Source organism: Meriones unguiculatus, chromosome 3 (genome assembly GCF_030254825.1).
Source record: "Meriones unguiculatus strain TT.TT164.6M chromosome 3, Bangor_MerUng_6.1, whole genome shotgun sequence".
NCBI classification, from domain to species: Eukaryota; Metazoa; Chordata; class Mammalia; order Rodentia; family Muridae; genus Meriones; species Meriones unguiculatus.
In genome coordinates, this window is record NC_083351.1 from 84,128,481 (window position 1) to 84,143,959 (window position 15,479).

General features: G+C 39.4%; 1 protein-coding gene across 3 annotated transcripts in view; it reads left to right on the forward strand.

The window, feature by feature from the left end:
* The window catches only part of Utrn (utrophin), a 524,212-nt gene that overhangs the window by 105,820 nt on the left and 402,913 nt on the right, over positions 1–15,479 (forward strand). For all 3 annotated transcript variants that reach the window (XM_060380271.1, XM_060380270.1, XM_060380269.1), the window contains one exon: positions 7,139–7,200. In XM_060380271.1, coding sequence (XP_060236254.1) covers positions 7,139–7,200 — 62 coding nt within the window. The remainder of the gene's footprint in view (positions 1–7,138; positions 7,201–15,479) is intronic.

The window sequence follows — 15,479 nt, forward strand, 5'->3', positions numbered from 1 at the left end:
TTTGATTAAATGGCTTGATTTTGTTTAGAAAGCACATAAAACAGAGAGTAGAAGGCATGTCTAGGTCTTGTTGTGGTGTTTGAAGGGTCACTCATGTGGAGAGCCCAGAGAAGGAGGAAGAGGGCTGCAGGCTGATGTTCTTACTGCTCCTGCAGTTATCCTTACTCTCTAGGATGCGTTACGTCTGTGCTTGTGAAAGAGGCTTTGGTTAATAAAGCTGGTCCAAGTTCTAAGGCATCCAGCCAGACATTTCTTACAGTACCCCTTTCTTTTCTGAATGCTCCCGTTTTGTGCACCTTGGGTTAGTGACAGCCAATTGCCCACTATTACATTGCTTCAGACATTTAGGAGGATAATGCTTTTCTTTTAATGTTAGTGGCTTTCATGATGGCTTGTCTGTTTATATTTATGTATGTACACGTGTGTGTGTTTTATTTTTTTTTGTGTGTGTACATATGTTTGTGATGCCAGAATCAATGTTGAGTGTTTTCTTTAACAACTCTTCATTTTTTTTTGGGAGCTAGAGCCTTTTTAGTGAATCCAGAACTTAGCTAATTCAGATAGACTAGTAGATCTTAACCTTCCTCATGCTGTGACCTTTTAATACAGGTCCTCACGTGGTGATGCCCCTACCATAAAATAAAATCATTTTCATTGCTACTTCATAACTATTGCTACTGTTATGAATAGTAATATAATTATGTGTGTTTTCTGATGGTCTTAGGTGACTCCTGTGAAAGGGTTTGTCAACTCCAAAGGAGTGTGACCCACAAGGTTGAGAACCAATGAGTTAGACTGTCTGGCTAGCACGTCTCTGGGATCCCATCTCTGCTTCTCCAGGACTGGGATCACAGGGATGCACCGCCATGCCTGATTTTTCACAAGTGTACCAAGGATCTGGACTTAGGGTTTTATTCTTTCGTGGCCAGCACGTTACCTATTGACCATCTCCATAGCTTCTCATTGTAAAGCTCTATTAAAGAATATTTTGTTATTATATATTTGAGCTAGTGAAGTGAAACATCTTAAACCTCAAAGGCTTTACTGGTTTTGTTCATGTCTCTTGTTTCACTTTTCTTCTGGGTCACAGCAATAGAACTCCAGGGTAGGCAGCACTGAAAGTCCTTGGATGTGTATGAGCATGTCAGGAGTATTTAAGAAGAGCAAAAATATTTAGAAGAATTTGGAAAAGCAGCCTTAAGGGGTTTAACACATTTTTCTTCTCCTAATTCAGCCTCGTGCTTTTTTTCCCCTAATGGAGAAAGGTCACTAATGATAAGATTTGCTAAGACAGCACAGGCTTTCAGAATATAATTCTGAAATTCCTGTCTAATGAAAACACTGCACTAAGTGCTCTACCTCCCTCAGTCACTATGCGAGCAGTCTAGTTAGATGCAGGGTTATAGTCTGTGTTTCTACGTTTTTGTTTTTTTTTTTTCCTTTTGATAAATTGAAACAATCAGTCTGTTTGATGATGAGACTTGTAGTAGACTGAAACTGTTCAATATTTTCCTAAGGTTTATCTTTATTTTTAATTTGTGTGTGTGTGTATGCCATACATATGCAGGTGCCTATTCAGGCCAGAAGATGATGTTGGAACCTTTGAAGCTGGAGTTACAGGTAGTTATGAGCTGGTTAGCATGGGTGTTGGGAACGGAACCGAGGTAATTTGGAAGAGCAGAACGCGTGCTCTTAGTAACTGAGCCATCTTTATAGTCTCCTACTTTTCTCCTTACGTTTATATTTATTTTGTGTATATGTGTGTGCATGTATGTGTGTCAGTAGGGATCAGAAAATAATTTTCAAAAATTTGTTTTCTCCTTCTACTCTGTATGACCGAGGAATGAAACTCAGATCACTGAGTGTGACAGTAAGCACCTTTGCCTGTTGAGGTATCTTCTCAGGCTTAGTTTAGACTATTGGTGGTCTTTGATGCTTTTCTGTGGAAGTGGAGTTGATCCTGTATCCTGAGGCATGGTAGGCGATCACTTGATCATGGATGGCATTCCCAGTGAGGCTCTTCAAGCTCTGTGTAATTTTCTAGGAGACTGAAGGACACATGAGAACAGCATGACAGATTTTCAGTTGTTTCTGAGTCTCTTACTGATGAGGAATATGAGCCCGATGTAGTGTGCTGTGACATGGAGGGCAGTTACTATACTAGTAATGGTTCCACATTCTTCCTCTTTAAAAAGTATTTTATTTTTACTCGTGTGTGTTGCTATTTGTACATGAATACAGATGTCCCAGGAGGCCAGGGCGACATGCTTCCATCAAGCTGGAGGTAGTTTGGAGCTGTCCAGCATGGGTATTGGGAACTTACCTCATGTCCCTGGATGGGCCTCCCTGTTCCATATGTTTTGCATTTTTTACCTCATGACTGAAAAGAGCCACAGGTTATTTCTTTTTCATTTACTGAATCTTTGTAAATCATGGGGTTGGAGAGGAGAGGTGAGGAGAATGGGAGACAGGGTGTGGGCAACTTATAGGTGTACTGAATCCAAATCTTTCCTCCATTTCTAATTGTTTCAGGGAAATAAATACAAAAGAATATCTGTACATTTTGGAGTATTTTTGAATAGCTGGATGTTATTTTTATGACTAAACACTCCATCCCATATCAAGTACTGAGACGTATATAGATACTGATTTGACTAAAAAGTTATAGGCTATGTTAGAAATATAGCCTTATTTTTATAAACATCTCTTTATGTGAGACTCTGTGTTAAATTTTGGTGTCATTCTATAACTGATGATATAGAACAGTAAAGTGGTAGATACTCCTTTTTTTGGCCAACCTACAGAGATACTTTAATTACTTCCCACCTTTCCACCCTCCTGGGGATTGGAATGAGAGCCTCAGCTGAGCTATGGCATTGGCTGTTACTGGGCCATATCGCTATACTTAATACTTTCATGGATGTTAAAACTTTGAAAATATGTTAAATAATAAAATATAGTTATATATCTTTTAGTATTTTTCATTTTTCTCATTTTTATTGTCAAGGATTCTTTTTGTTTTGTTTTGTTTTGTTTTGTTTCAAGATAGGGTTTCTCTGTATAACCTGGCTGTCCTGGAACTCACTTTGTAGATCAGGCTGTCCTCAAACTCAGAGTCACCTGCTTCTGCCTCCTGAGTGCTGGGATTAAAGGCATGAACCACCACTACCTGGCTGTTAAGGATTTTTAAATTGTGTGAATGGGATGAAAGTAAGAGGACATTTATTTATGAATTTTCTATTTCTTATTCGTAGTATTAAGGGATGGTGGATACAGCAAATTTACAATACTAAACCTCCTTTAGAGTCATGGAACATATTATTAAGCGTTTTAAGTGCCCTAAACACATGTGTAAAATTAAACTCCTTTTAGGCAGCCAGTGTAGTGCTCATTTCCAAGTGGATAGATATACCCTGTACAGCTTTGTGCTCTGGCTGTATTGTCGGTTCTGTCCTTCTTGGGTTTGATGGTAACGGCTGGGGCATTCTGTGTGTGTAAGCAAGTGTCCTTGGTTAATGACTGTGTGGCATTGATCAGATAATGCATAAGGCTGACAGAGGGGCTGAAAGCTGTCTTTACTGTCCTGTCTGGGAGGGAGGTCACCTTTCAGCACCATCAACATCAAGAAGCTTCTTAGAGAGCAGGGTCCTTTTATACTGTTGTTCCCTTGGTGACTCTGGGTTGGTTTCCAATTTCTTTTATGGATCTGTAAACTTACTCTCTCTTTCTAGAGCTGTTATAGTTATCATAGGAATGACCTTTAATTATAAGTTCTCCTTCTGTCTTAGTAGTTACTTTTCTATTGCCCTGACAAAACACTGTGACCAAAGCAACTTATAAAAGCAGGCATTTAATTTTGGATTCACAGTTCCAGAGGGTTAGAATCCATGACCATAATGGCAGGAACCATAGCAGCAGGCAGGCATACTGCTATGCTAAGCACTTACATTCCAGTCTACTAACTGGAAGCAGAAAGAGCTAACTAAAAATGGCATGAGCTTCTGAAACCAAAAGAACACCCACTAGTGACACACCTCCTCCAGCAAGGTCAAATAGTTCCTTCCCAAATAGTTCCACCAACTGTGGATCAAATATTCATACAAATGACCCTATGGGGACCATTTTCATTTAAATCACCATACATTCAATAAGCTGCTAGAAGTCACATTTATCACAAACTTGATGTGTTAGCCAGTTATCTGTAACTATAATGAAATAACTAAGATAACAACACCATTAACCAAAGCCACTTGGAGAGGAAAAAGTGTATTTGGCTTACACATTCTGGTCACAGTTTATTGAGTGAAGCCAAGGCAGGAACTCAAGGTGGGAACCTGGAAGCAGGAACTGGCATAGAAGCCCTGGAGAATTGTTGCTTATGGGCTTGCTCAGTTGCTTTCTTATATACCCCATAATTGGCTTCCTGGGGGTGCTGCTATCCATGGTAGGCTGGGCCTTCCCACATTAATTATTAATCAAGAAAATGCCCTACAGACAGATTTTAGGCCAATTTGATGGAGGCATTTTCTCAGTTGAGGTTTCTCTTCTCAGATACCTGTAGCTTGTATCAAGTTGACAAAAAATATCAACCAGCACAGATAGTTAATTATAAGAGAAAAAGTTTATGTGGGTTCACAGAGCTGAAGACTGGAGTCTGTGTATGAGTTGACCGTTAGTTTCTGTACCTTGTGGCGATAGCCAGGAATTTGTGGCAGAACAAATGACTAGGAGGCCAAGGGAGGAAGAGGCAAGGGTCCTGTAATCCTCTTCAGGGGCATTCCCCTGGACATATAAGGGCCTCCCTGCTGAAGCTTCCATTTCTTCCAGTACAGCCAAATGGAAGGAAGCTTTTTAATATATATTCCTTTGAGGGGACTGTTTTTCACAAATGATAGCACCAAATGCAGTCTTGTTTGTTAGTAAGAGGGTCTTCATTTGCCAAGTAGAGGCAGTGCCTTTGTGGTGGACGTGTGGTGTGTGCATGGCTGGCAGAACACACATCTCTACCTGAGGTAGAGGTTGCCTGTCTCTGTGCTGGTAGTAGATTAGGCATGTAGATGGACCCACAGCTTTCTGGACTATTGGAAATGTAGACAGCTTTCAGAACTAATTACACGTAGTGACCTTGCTGCTTTGTAGGTGTCCAACCAACAATGACTTTTGTTAGTTTTGGTAGAAAATTGGAAAGTGGTTGAAGACGATATCATTGGAAATGATAGAAATGGACCATTGTCCTCCTGCTCGTTTATGGTTATACCATCACTGTGACAATTATAAACTAAATAGCAGTTATCTTCATGACTTTTCTACTGCTTTGGCAAAACACTATGACCAAGGCAACTTATAAAAGAAAGCATATAATTTGAGGATTATAGTGTCAGAGGGTTAGAGTCCATGGTCATCATGACAGGGAACACTGGGTTAGAGAGCAGGCATGATTGCTAGAGCAGAGCTGACCCAGAAGCCCAAGGCAGAGAGAGAGAGAGAGAGAGAGAGAGAGAGAGAGAGAGAGAGAGAGAGAGAGAAGAGAGAGTGCTAACTGGGACTGGGATAGGCTTTCAAAACCTCAGAGTCCATCCCCAGGTATACACCTCCTCTAACGAGGCCATACCTCCTATCCTTCCCAAACCATTCCACCAATTGGAGACCAAGTATCCAAATATATGAGCCTATGGGAGCCATTCTCATTCAAACCAGCATACCAATTCTTTGTTGAAAAGTTTTGCCCTTACAATATAGTTACTATTTATTTCTGTCCTATAGACAAGGACTTTGAGGCTAGATGACAGTATGATGCTAAACTCATAATCACATAAGAAATGGATGGGGAGATGGTCTATTTAGCCTAAAGTACTTTGATTTTGCTGCTGTTGTTTTACCATGTGGTCCACACTTCATTCATTCTGCTCCATTTTCAGGAAGTTTTGGGTTCTTTAGCTGTTTGAAGTTTGTTGTGTCTTGCACATTGAATTTTTAATTAAAACCAAAGTTGATAGCATTTTAAAGTTCTTTTGATTTTTCTCTGCTTGTAAAAATATTTGTCTAGGGGCCTGGAGTATATAAGAACACATAGTGCTCCTGCAGAAGTCTGGAGTGCAGTTCCCAGCATCTACACGATGACTATGATCTCAGATCCTCCTGTACCTCCAGCTTCAGAGGATCTGATGCCCTCTTCTGAACTCCCTGGGCATTTGTCCTGGGCATTTATATGCACACACACATATGCATAATTAAACATAAAATGTTTTTAAAGCTTAAACTTACTATGTGGTTTTACGACTCCATGTTGATCTTTGTTTAATTTAATTAAATTAATTAGTTAATTTAATTAAGGAAAGTGGATTAGAGAATTGACTAGAAATCTTCCATTCCTTTTTGTTCTAGAAGGAGTGGGACTTATGTGAAGAAGTAATACTTATGGAGTCTTAAGTTTTTATAGAGTAACATGTTTGGGGGACATGTTGGCCTCTCTTTATTACCTAAAAGGATTTACTTGACTTTCAGTTCCAAGTTACTGTCCGTTGTTGTACGGATTCAGGCAAGAGCTTTAAGCAGTTGCATAGATCCACAATCAAGAGTAAAGAGAAAATTAATGTACACATGACTGTGGTTCATCTTGCTCTTAATTTTATACAGTCTAGGATTCTAAATTGGATAATTCCCCACCTCAAATAACACAGTCAAGACAATTTCACACCCATTCCCACAGCCCAACCTGTTCTGTACACTCCCTCGTGCAGACTCTTCCCAGATGATCCTAGATTGTGTCATGCTGATGATTAAAACTAACCATCACATGTTAACATGTTTATTATGTTGGATATTATACTGACAATGTTACATGTAGAGCTGTGAAGTAAGGTCTGGATTGTACCACACAAACCTGGACTTTGTAACTGGGTGTGATCCACCTGGACTTAGTGGTATACCCAGGTCCCTTGGAGGAGGTGATCAAGTCTCACTTTACAGTAGACATTGGTGAGCCCTGTCTGTGGGTTCATTATTAGCTGCGTGTCCTTTGCCTTGTGCTGTATAAATGTCTATCTTAAGCTCCCCAGGAAGGTGATGGTTGTATTTATCATACTCACCCACAGTACAAATACTCATGCTTTCCTTGTTTTCTCTTTCTCTCATGCAGATGAACACAATGACGTTCAGAAGAAAACCTTTACCAAATGGATAAATGCTCGGTTTTCAAAGGTAACTAAGACTTTGATGGGTTTTACTGTGTTGTCTGTGCCTCCTTCTGACTTGTGTCCACATAGCTAAAATAGACCATCAGTTCCTTTAGCATGGTTAACAGTGGCAACTCATTTAGCCTTTCTGCCCTGTGCAACAATGATAGGCTTTTCTTTCTGTGAATATGGCTAATAGTATTATCTGTCTTCACTCTCCTTCAAAGGTCTGCTCTTTCTCAGCATTTCTAACTATTGGAGCATAATCAGCACTGTGCTCAGTACTTTTTGAGGGGTGTGGTGTTGGAGCATGATGAAGTGAGAGGTTTCACATTGGTTTTAAATGTGCAATAAATAAAGAGGATAGGATCCCCCCCCCACTAAATCTTATGTGGAAACAGCCTTTAGGTTTATTGACCATGAGATGCTCCCATAGGAAGCTGAACAAGAAATGTTTCTCAGGTTGTCTGTATGATAGTTTGAAAGTTCTTTTAAAAATATTTGTTTATTTTATTTCATATGTGCTGCCCACATGTGCACAGTGTGCATGCTGGCACCCTCAGAGGTCAGAAAAGGGCATCAGGTTCCTTAGAACTGGAGTTACAGGTAGCGTGAGCCATGACATGGTTGCTTGGAATGGAACTGGGTCCTCTGTAAGAGCAGATAGTGCTCTTAGGAGTGAAGGATATTTTATCTTGCCTCTGAGAATGTAAGGGATGTGAAATCAGATTTTGGTAGAGGAGTGAAGAATGTAGAGTTAGGGGTCAAGGAAGATGGCATAGTGTGCAGACACCTGCTGCCCATCAATCCCTGGACTCACATGGCCGAGGGAGAGAACCATTTTCATAGTTGTCCTCTGACCGCACATCTTCGTGCCCCTTCCTTCCACTCATGCATATTGCATATTGTATGCATGCGTGTGCATGTGCACACACACAGACACACACATACACACAAAACATAATACATACACAAAGTAAATAAATGAATTAATAAATAAATGTAATACAATAGTCACAAAGTTTTAAGTGTGTGCCTCTGTGTGATGATTTGCAAAACTGTAGAGCATAATGCCAGCATTTCATGTATTATATATATATATATATATATATATAAAGAATTTAGAGAGTGATGGAAGAACAGAGGTCTATCATAACTGGTAATTTCATGTACCAGATTTTTTTTTTTTTGGTGAATTTTAAATGGTTTTATTCTCTAGTTGCAAGGAACCTCTGACATGGACTCGGTGGTATTTAAGATTCTGTATCTACATGTGTCACGTTCTCAGCAACCTTTTTAGTGATAGAGCCTTTTGCTAGAGGACTTTCTTGCCAGCAATCTTGTGAGAGCTCATGTGGATGGAATTAGCCGGGTTCTTACTGAGGTCTTGGACTTTGTTCTATGATAGAACTGGTGAAACAGATGCTGTTCTCAGAAGCTTCATGCCTTGATTATGGGAAGAATTGTGTTAGTATTAGCTTTTAGAGACCATTTTCAGAGTCGCGGGAGAACTTGGTTTAGGCAACATTTAAAACTGGGTAAATTCCTTTTGCCCTACTCTTGAGAATGGTGCACAGAAGACAGATCAGTGGAACATGGAAGAGAGCGCAGGGTAATAGAGACAGCTGCGAAGGAATAATGGAAGAGAAACATTTTTTATTATTGTTGTTGATAGTTAGTGACAGTTTCAGAGACCCAAATAGCACACAGATTCTAGTAAGACTGTAGCAGGTTATTTAATGAAGTTGATATTTAAAACGTGCATTTATAAAAAGGTACAGAAATCTCTCTAACTCATGGAACCATGTTATTTTGTAGTATCAAAGGGGGCTTTAAACCCATTTACTTGTCCTGGAATGTTCATAGTTCCTGTTAGGAGACTTGAAGTTACTGGACAGCACTTAGATTGCTGGCTTTGTGTTCTCATAGAGGCAGTGAAGCCTTGCTTTATTTAGAGAAAAGATCAAAAGAGGGATGACCTTGAAAAATTCCTTTGTCATATTGTTTCCAGCAAGAAATCAAGGCTTAGAAGGAATTTTTTTAAAGACATGATGAGGATGTGAATATAAAGAGGGGGAATTACAGACAGCTTAACTCTCGCTAGGCTGGGAGAGGTTACATTCCTATTTCTGTGTAGCTTCATTGGACAATCCTGAGGCTAGTCTATCTGTCTGTCTATCTGTCTGTCTATCTATCTATCTATCTATCTATCTATCTATCTATCTATCTATCATTTATCTATCATTCATCATCTATCATCTCTTATATACACACAGAGTGCTGAAGAGAATAAACTTTATCTAGTCCCTTTGGCATATTCTTTAACTCATTTTACATCCTTGTTGTAGCCCCACTTTGGCATATATTTTGATGAACTCTGAAATATAATTATTTTGTGTGTCTGCTGGCTCTCTTTACTATGGGACCCCATGATGAGAAATCCACATAGACACCAATGGCATTTTCTGCCATTTAGGGATTTGTTTTAAAACAGACATCTTGTTGACATTTCATTCCTGGCTCCAACCCTATCTAGAGTGTCAACTAGACAGCATCATTTTAATTCTAACACCTGCATGCATCCAGTATTTGTTCAATCTCTGTGTTCAGTCATTCCTTCTTTTTCTAGTTACTATTATGTATATTAGAAAAATTTGTTAAATTTCTAAAACTGGGAAAAATATTAGTGTATACCTTATTCAGCTCAGCCATCTATACTAACTCTCTTCCATTACTTGTTAATTTATTCTCCTCCTCCTCTTCCTGTTATTATTATCACCACTATTATTATTATTTTGAGACAAGGTATCCTATATCTCAGGCAGGCTTCAAACTTGCTCTGTAGCTGAGGATGACCTTGAACTTAGTTTGTAAAGCACTGGGATCTGGACCTATATCTTCAAGCAAGATAGGCAAGCACCCTAACAACCTATCCTCATCCTCGGCCCCACATTTTGTAATTTTTTATCTACTTTTCAGCTCTATAAATTGTAAAAAATAGATGATGCAAATTGTTCTCATCCATAAAGATGAAAATTAGATAGAAATAAATTATTATCCACAGAACAGTTAATGCATTTTTGTACATACATTTAATTCCCTTTTCTTCCTGTAGACTTGTAGCTCTTTGAATTCTACTTTCAACTGATTATAGCATTGTGTGTGTTCCTCCATTGAACAATATGTTAGTAAAGTCTTTAACCCAGGCTACCTCTACTGCTCAGGCTACTGCCTGAGAGTTATCATTTCATCTTTTTGGAACACTGCTGTCTTTGAACATGTGGTGCACAGTAACCAAATATGGGCTCTTTTTTCCTTTCCTTTCCTCCTTTCTGGTTTTGTTGGAGTAGCTGGTGTGATCTCAGAGGCCAGGTTGCATCTTTTTCTTTTAATGGTCTACCCATTGTTAATTTCATTTCTTTTTAATATTGGAATTATATTTAAGATATGTATTGTGAATTTTGATCTCTGTTGACTTTTCAGGCCCTTGCCATTAACGTTTCCTACATTTACTCCTGATTTTATTGTTCATTGATGCTGCCTTCTCACTGTGCTCATTGTCTTGTGTTTCCAATCAGATAGCCTTCTATGGCCTCTGTGCCTGCTTTCTTTTCCATCTTGTTCTGCTTTGCTGCTTTCTAGAAAAGTTGTGAGTAGATATGTTTTATACACTCAAAGTGTTATACTTTTAAAGCAGCTATTATTCAAATAGTTATGAGTGTTTACTTCCAGGTAGTGCTAAGCTCCATGATAGAATCTTTTTTTTTTTTTTTTTTTTTTTTTGAGACAGGATCTCACTATGTAGCTCTGGATGTCTTAGAACTTACTCTGTAGACCAGGCTGGCCTCAGACTCACTGAGATCCACCTGCCTCTGCCTCCCTGAGTGCTGGGATTAAAGGTGTACACCATCATGCCCAGCCTGGGGAATTATTATTTTTTCAATCTGCACAGCTTTTAACACTTAATAACTACCCACTGAATACTTTTTACTAAATAAATGAATGCCAGTAACACAGACATATATTTAACATATTCTGAAAACAGCAAGACAGTTGTTTTGGAAAAAGAGGAATGTTTTGATTGCAAAATACCTGTTATTTCATGAAATAGGTACAATAGGTTGGGATTTTTACTGCATTTATTTACTAAAAATGCAAACAAGTGGTTGGAGACATAGCTTAGCAGTTAAGAGCACTTGCTGCTCTTCCAGAGGCTCCAAGCACCATATGGACACTGAGAATTGAACTCAGGACCTCTGGAAGAACAGCCAGTGCTAATCCATCTCCCCATTCCTCACTAGAATCCTTCATCATGACCCCAGCTGCTTAATTCACAGTGAACAAAACATACTTAAAGTTTAAAGTTGGTTCAGTTGTTTCCTTGATAAAAGATACAGGATTTGATCAGATTGAATGATATAGGTCTAAAACTATCTTTTACTGATAACTATGTATGGCTATACAGAAGTTAAAAAAAAATCACTCAGCAGAGGACATTTACGTGTATATAATCTATATGATTTATGTTGGTGTATCTTTACAAGCAGATAACCACCTATTATCTATCTATATAGCTGCATTTATGACTTCAAGCAAACAGGGAGGCAGTTTTAAAAGTAACTGTGCTTTATCCTTTAATCCATTAAACACCCTCAGTCATTATTACCTGTCATATATTGTCCAGAAGTATTGTTACTTTGTTGGGGAAAATGTGAACTTGATGCTCTCTGTTACACATTTCCAAACAGAAATAAGCCCACTTTAGATGGTGGCATGGTGTGTAAAATACAGTGTTTTGGACTCTCCAGCTTTCAGAGTCTGATTTGCATGTGGCTTCTCCCAAGGGAGGCAGCGAAGCTGTTAGGAAATTTGTCCTGACTCTGAGCCTGCATTTTCTTTGGCCTACTCTCAGAGCTGCTCATCTGGCAGAGCTGCGGGCCTACAAATTATAGAAGCTCTTTCATCAGTGCTGTTAGGCGAAGAATATGCAAACTTGAAAATGCAGAATGTTATGTATGTTCCTGTTTTTTCTCTTTTTTAAAGACAAATTCTTGTAGGTTCTAGTGAAATTTACATGGGCTGAGCAGGAGGCAAGGCTGGGAAGCATTCATCCGGGATTCTGGTGTGAGTTGCTGCTCCCATGTAGTCAAATTTTATCTAGTGGAACATGGATGTGCATGTCCCGCTGTTTTCTGCTCCTTGATTCTTGGAAGTGTAGTGATAAAAATAGGAACCGGAAAAGGAGATGCTGCAGAATGTGTGGTCAAAGCAGCTGGGTACACCATTGCCCCAGTAGGCAGCTCATCTCCTTGTAAGTATTGTGAGAGCTACTGCAGGCTTCCTGGAGCTGACCTATTACCCACTGGGTCTGCTACCCACCCATTTCATGTCAACACAGCCAGTTATTTTAAGAGCTCTACACACTCATCTTAAAAAGAAATTTCAGTTTTCATTAAAATGCACTTAATATTCTAATCATCATCTTTAGAATTCTCTGCTAGTGCTTTTATAAGTCTTTCTTTCCTTCTCGCTTGCTTGCCTACATTCTGATTTTCTGAAATTAAATGTTTAGGTTTTGTTTTAGTTAGTTAGTGTGTGAGTGTGTGTGTGTGTGTGTGTGTGTGGTGTGTATATGTGTGTGATCTCACATGACATTCAAATGTGGAGATCAGAAGACAATGTGTGTAGCCAGTTCTTTCCTTTGACTGTATGATCCTGGGGATTGAATTCAGGTTCAGTCTTGGCTGAACATGACTTTGGATAAATGCAGTTGAGCTATTAGCTAAACCCTGTATGACATTTTAAAAAGAACATTTTAATTAATTACTTTATTTTTTTGAATGAGAGCACACACATGTGTGTTATGCATAAATGTGAGTGTGTGTATGTGTATTTGTGTTCTGGTCATGTATCCTTAAGAGACTTATTGTTGACTAAACCTATGTTTCATTTGGACATGGCCCTGCTATACTTGATTGCCTGTAGTTCACCCTGTGACTCGGTGTGCCTGTCAGCAACTCATTTGCCTTGTGTAATGTTCTAGAAAATTACAATTACAGTGTCAGGAGGCTAAACAGGGCAATTCAGATTTCCAACTTCTCTTGTAAAGAGGAAGTTCTTCCAAACAGTGAGTTTTAATTCCTACACGGTCATGCTGGGCTGGCGCAGGGCCTGGAGCTCCTGCTGACTCTCCATGTGTGATAGATGCCAATCGGACATGCTTCACTTTGTTATATCATCACATGTGTGAAGCCTGTTCCCGACATCTGCCTCCACCTCTCCTCTTGTATGGCAATGGTTGGGAGCTTCTTTGCTCAGACATAAATCTCATTGCAGTCATGTCCCAGGAACTAGTATTACTGTTGCATTCCTTTTGTCAAAATAGTGGACTGGTGTTGAGACTGGTATTGAGATTGTCCAAAGAAGCCCTGGTGGAAAGGCATGAGAGTGGGACCCAGTCCAAATGGGTTATTCCAAGACCACAGCATCTGTCATCATGTTGCTGTTACTTGTCTTTGAAAGAGAAATGAGAGATTAGAGAGATGGCTCGGTGATTAAGAACACTCGTCTCTCTTCCAGAGGACTCAAGTTTGGTTCTCAGCTCACAACCAGTTCTAGGAGATTGAACACCCTCTTTTGGCCTCTGTGAGTACTGTATATGTGTGGTTCACAGACCACATAAAGGCAAGGTACCCATACACATAAAATAATTTAAAAAAGTAAAATGGGACAGAAGCTTTATCTTTCCCTCAAGTTCAGGAGTCTTCATCTGTACCATTTTGTGTTCATTGAGAAGCAATGAAAATGGCCTTTTAGGAATGGGGAGAGTGACATGAGCTCAGCCTTTCACCAGCGTTAAGACACAAAGGAGACATTCACCAAATATTTGTGCTATTGAATTACTAAACTGTATTTTCTCTGCCAGAGAAGTTGCTGCAAGTCAGTCTTTGCACAGATTTAATTGTGAGGTTAATGGTCAAGACGAATCAGTTTTCATTTTTGTTAAAAGATGACTTTTGGCATTTTCAGACTTTTCCCCAGATCTGTTGTTTACAGCCCTCAACACAAAACATGAGAAATGCTTTACAGTGGGCTTCTGGGAAATGTGCATCTTAATTTAGTACAATATGGTAATTTATTGTGATTCTGTATCACCTATATTTACAGCCACCTCTATGCCATTCCTGCAACTAAATATTTGTTCCCCTATTTGTCACAGTTGTATGTCCTGGTAGAATTAGTTGGACCAAATGCCAACTAATACATAAACCCAACTCTGTCTATGATTCTCAGAGCTTGCCTGTGCACACAGTAAGTGCTGGCTCTTACTCTCTTAGAACATTTCACTAATCTACTGTGTGTTTTTGTGTGGTCTTTGAGTTAAAAATCACTTTCAGCAGGAGCAAAATATTATTTTATAATTTATGGAAGTTATACAAAGATTGGATTTAAGTTTCCATGAATTAAAATTAAGTTGTTATTCCAGTTGGCCTACTCATTTCTGCATGATTAGTGAGTGTTTTCACGTTACAACAGGCTGAGTAGTTTCAACAGAGACCACACAGCCAGCAAAATCTAAAGTCCGTATTGACTTCTCCTTTGTATAAGAAATGTTCTGGCCCCATGGGTAAAATGCAGACCCTGCTTACACATCAGGAACTTTTACTTCCCAGGCTGGGAAAGGACGTGTGCTCTTGGACACAGCTGGTCCTTTTGGTTTTTTATAGGAAACATTTGGGAGTTGCATTTGTCAGGAATGTTTAGTGTTTTGTGGTGACAGTCAATGTGCATGATAAGTGTGTGTGTGTTGATTTTCTTTTCTTGTATTGCTGGAGATTGAATCCTGAGCATCATCCCTGTGAAACAAATCTCCTATCCATCCATGAACTGCATCTCTAGCTCTTGGTTTCCTACACAGGCTCTGGCTCATGTGGTTTTTGAACTTTCTATGTAGACCTCAGACTTGTAATTCTCTTGACTCAGCCTCGTGAATACTGGGGTTGTAGGTTTGTGCCATGGGTGTGTTTCATGTTTCCTTTTTCCCCCAGTGCATTTTCAGTCCATGTTTTATTGCTTAAAATATGTACGTACAGGTGTGGAGTTTGTAACTCTCATGACAGATCCCTTTTTAATCAGTCAGATATCTTTAAACCTCCCAACTGTACTCTGATGTAGCACTCATAAGAGCAGGCCCTGCACCTTATCTGGGCAACACAGTGGAGCTGGCCCTGATGGAAAAGGAATGGGAGTGCCAGCTCTGAGGGTGTGAGGGCAGAACCCAACCAGCCAGCCGTCAAGGCTGCA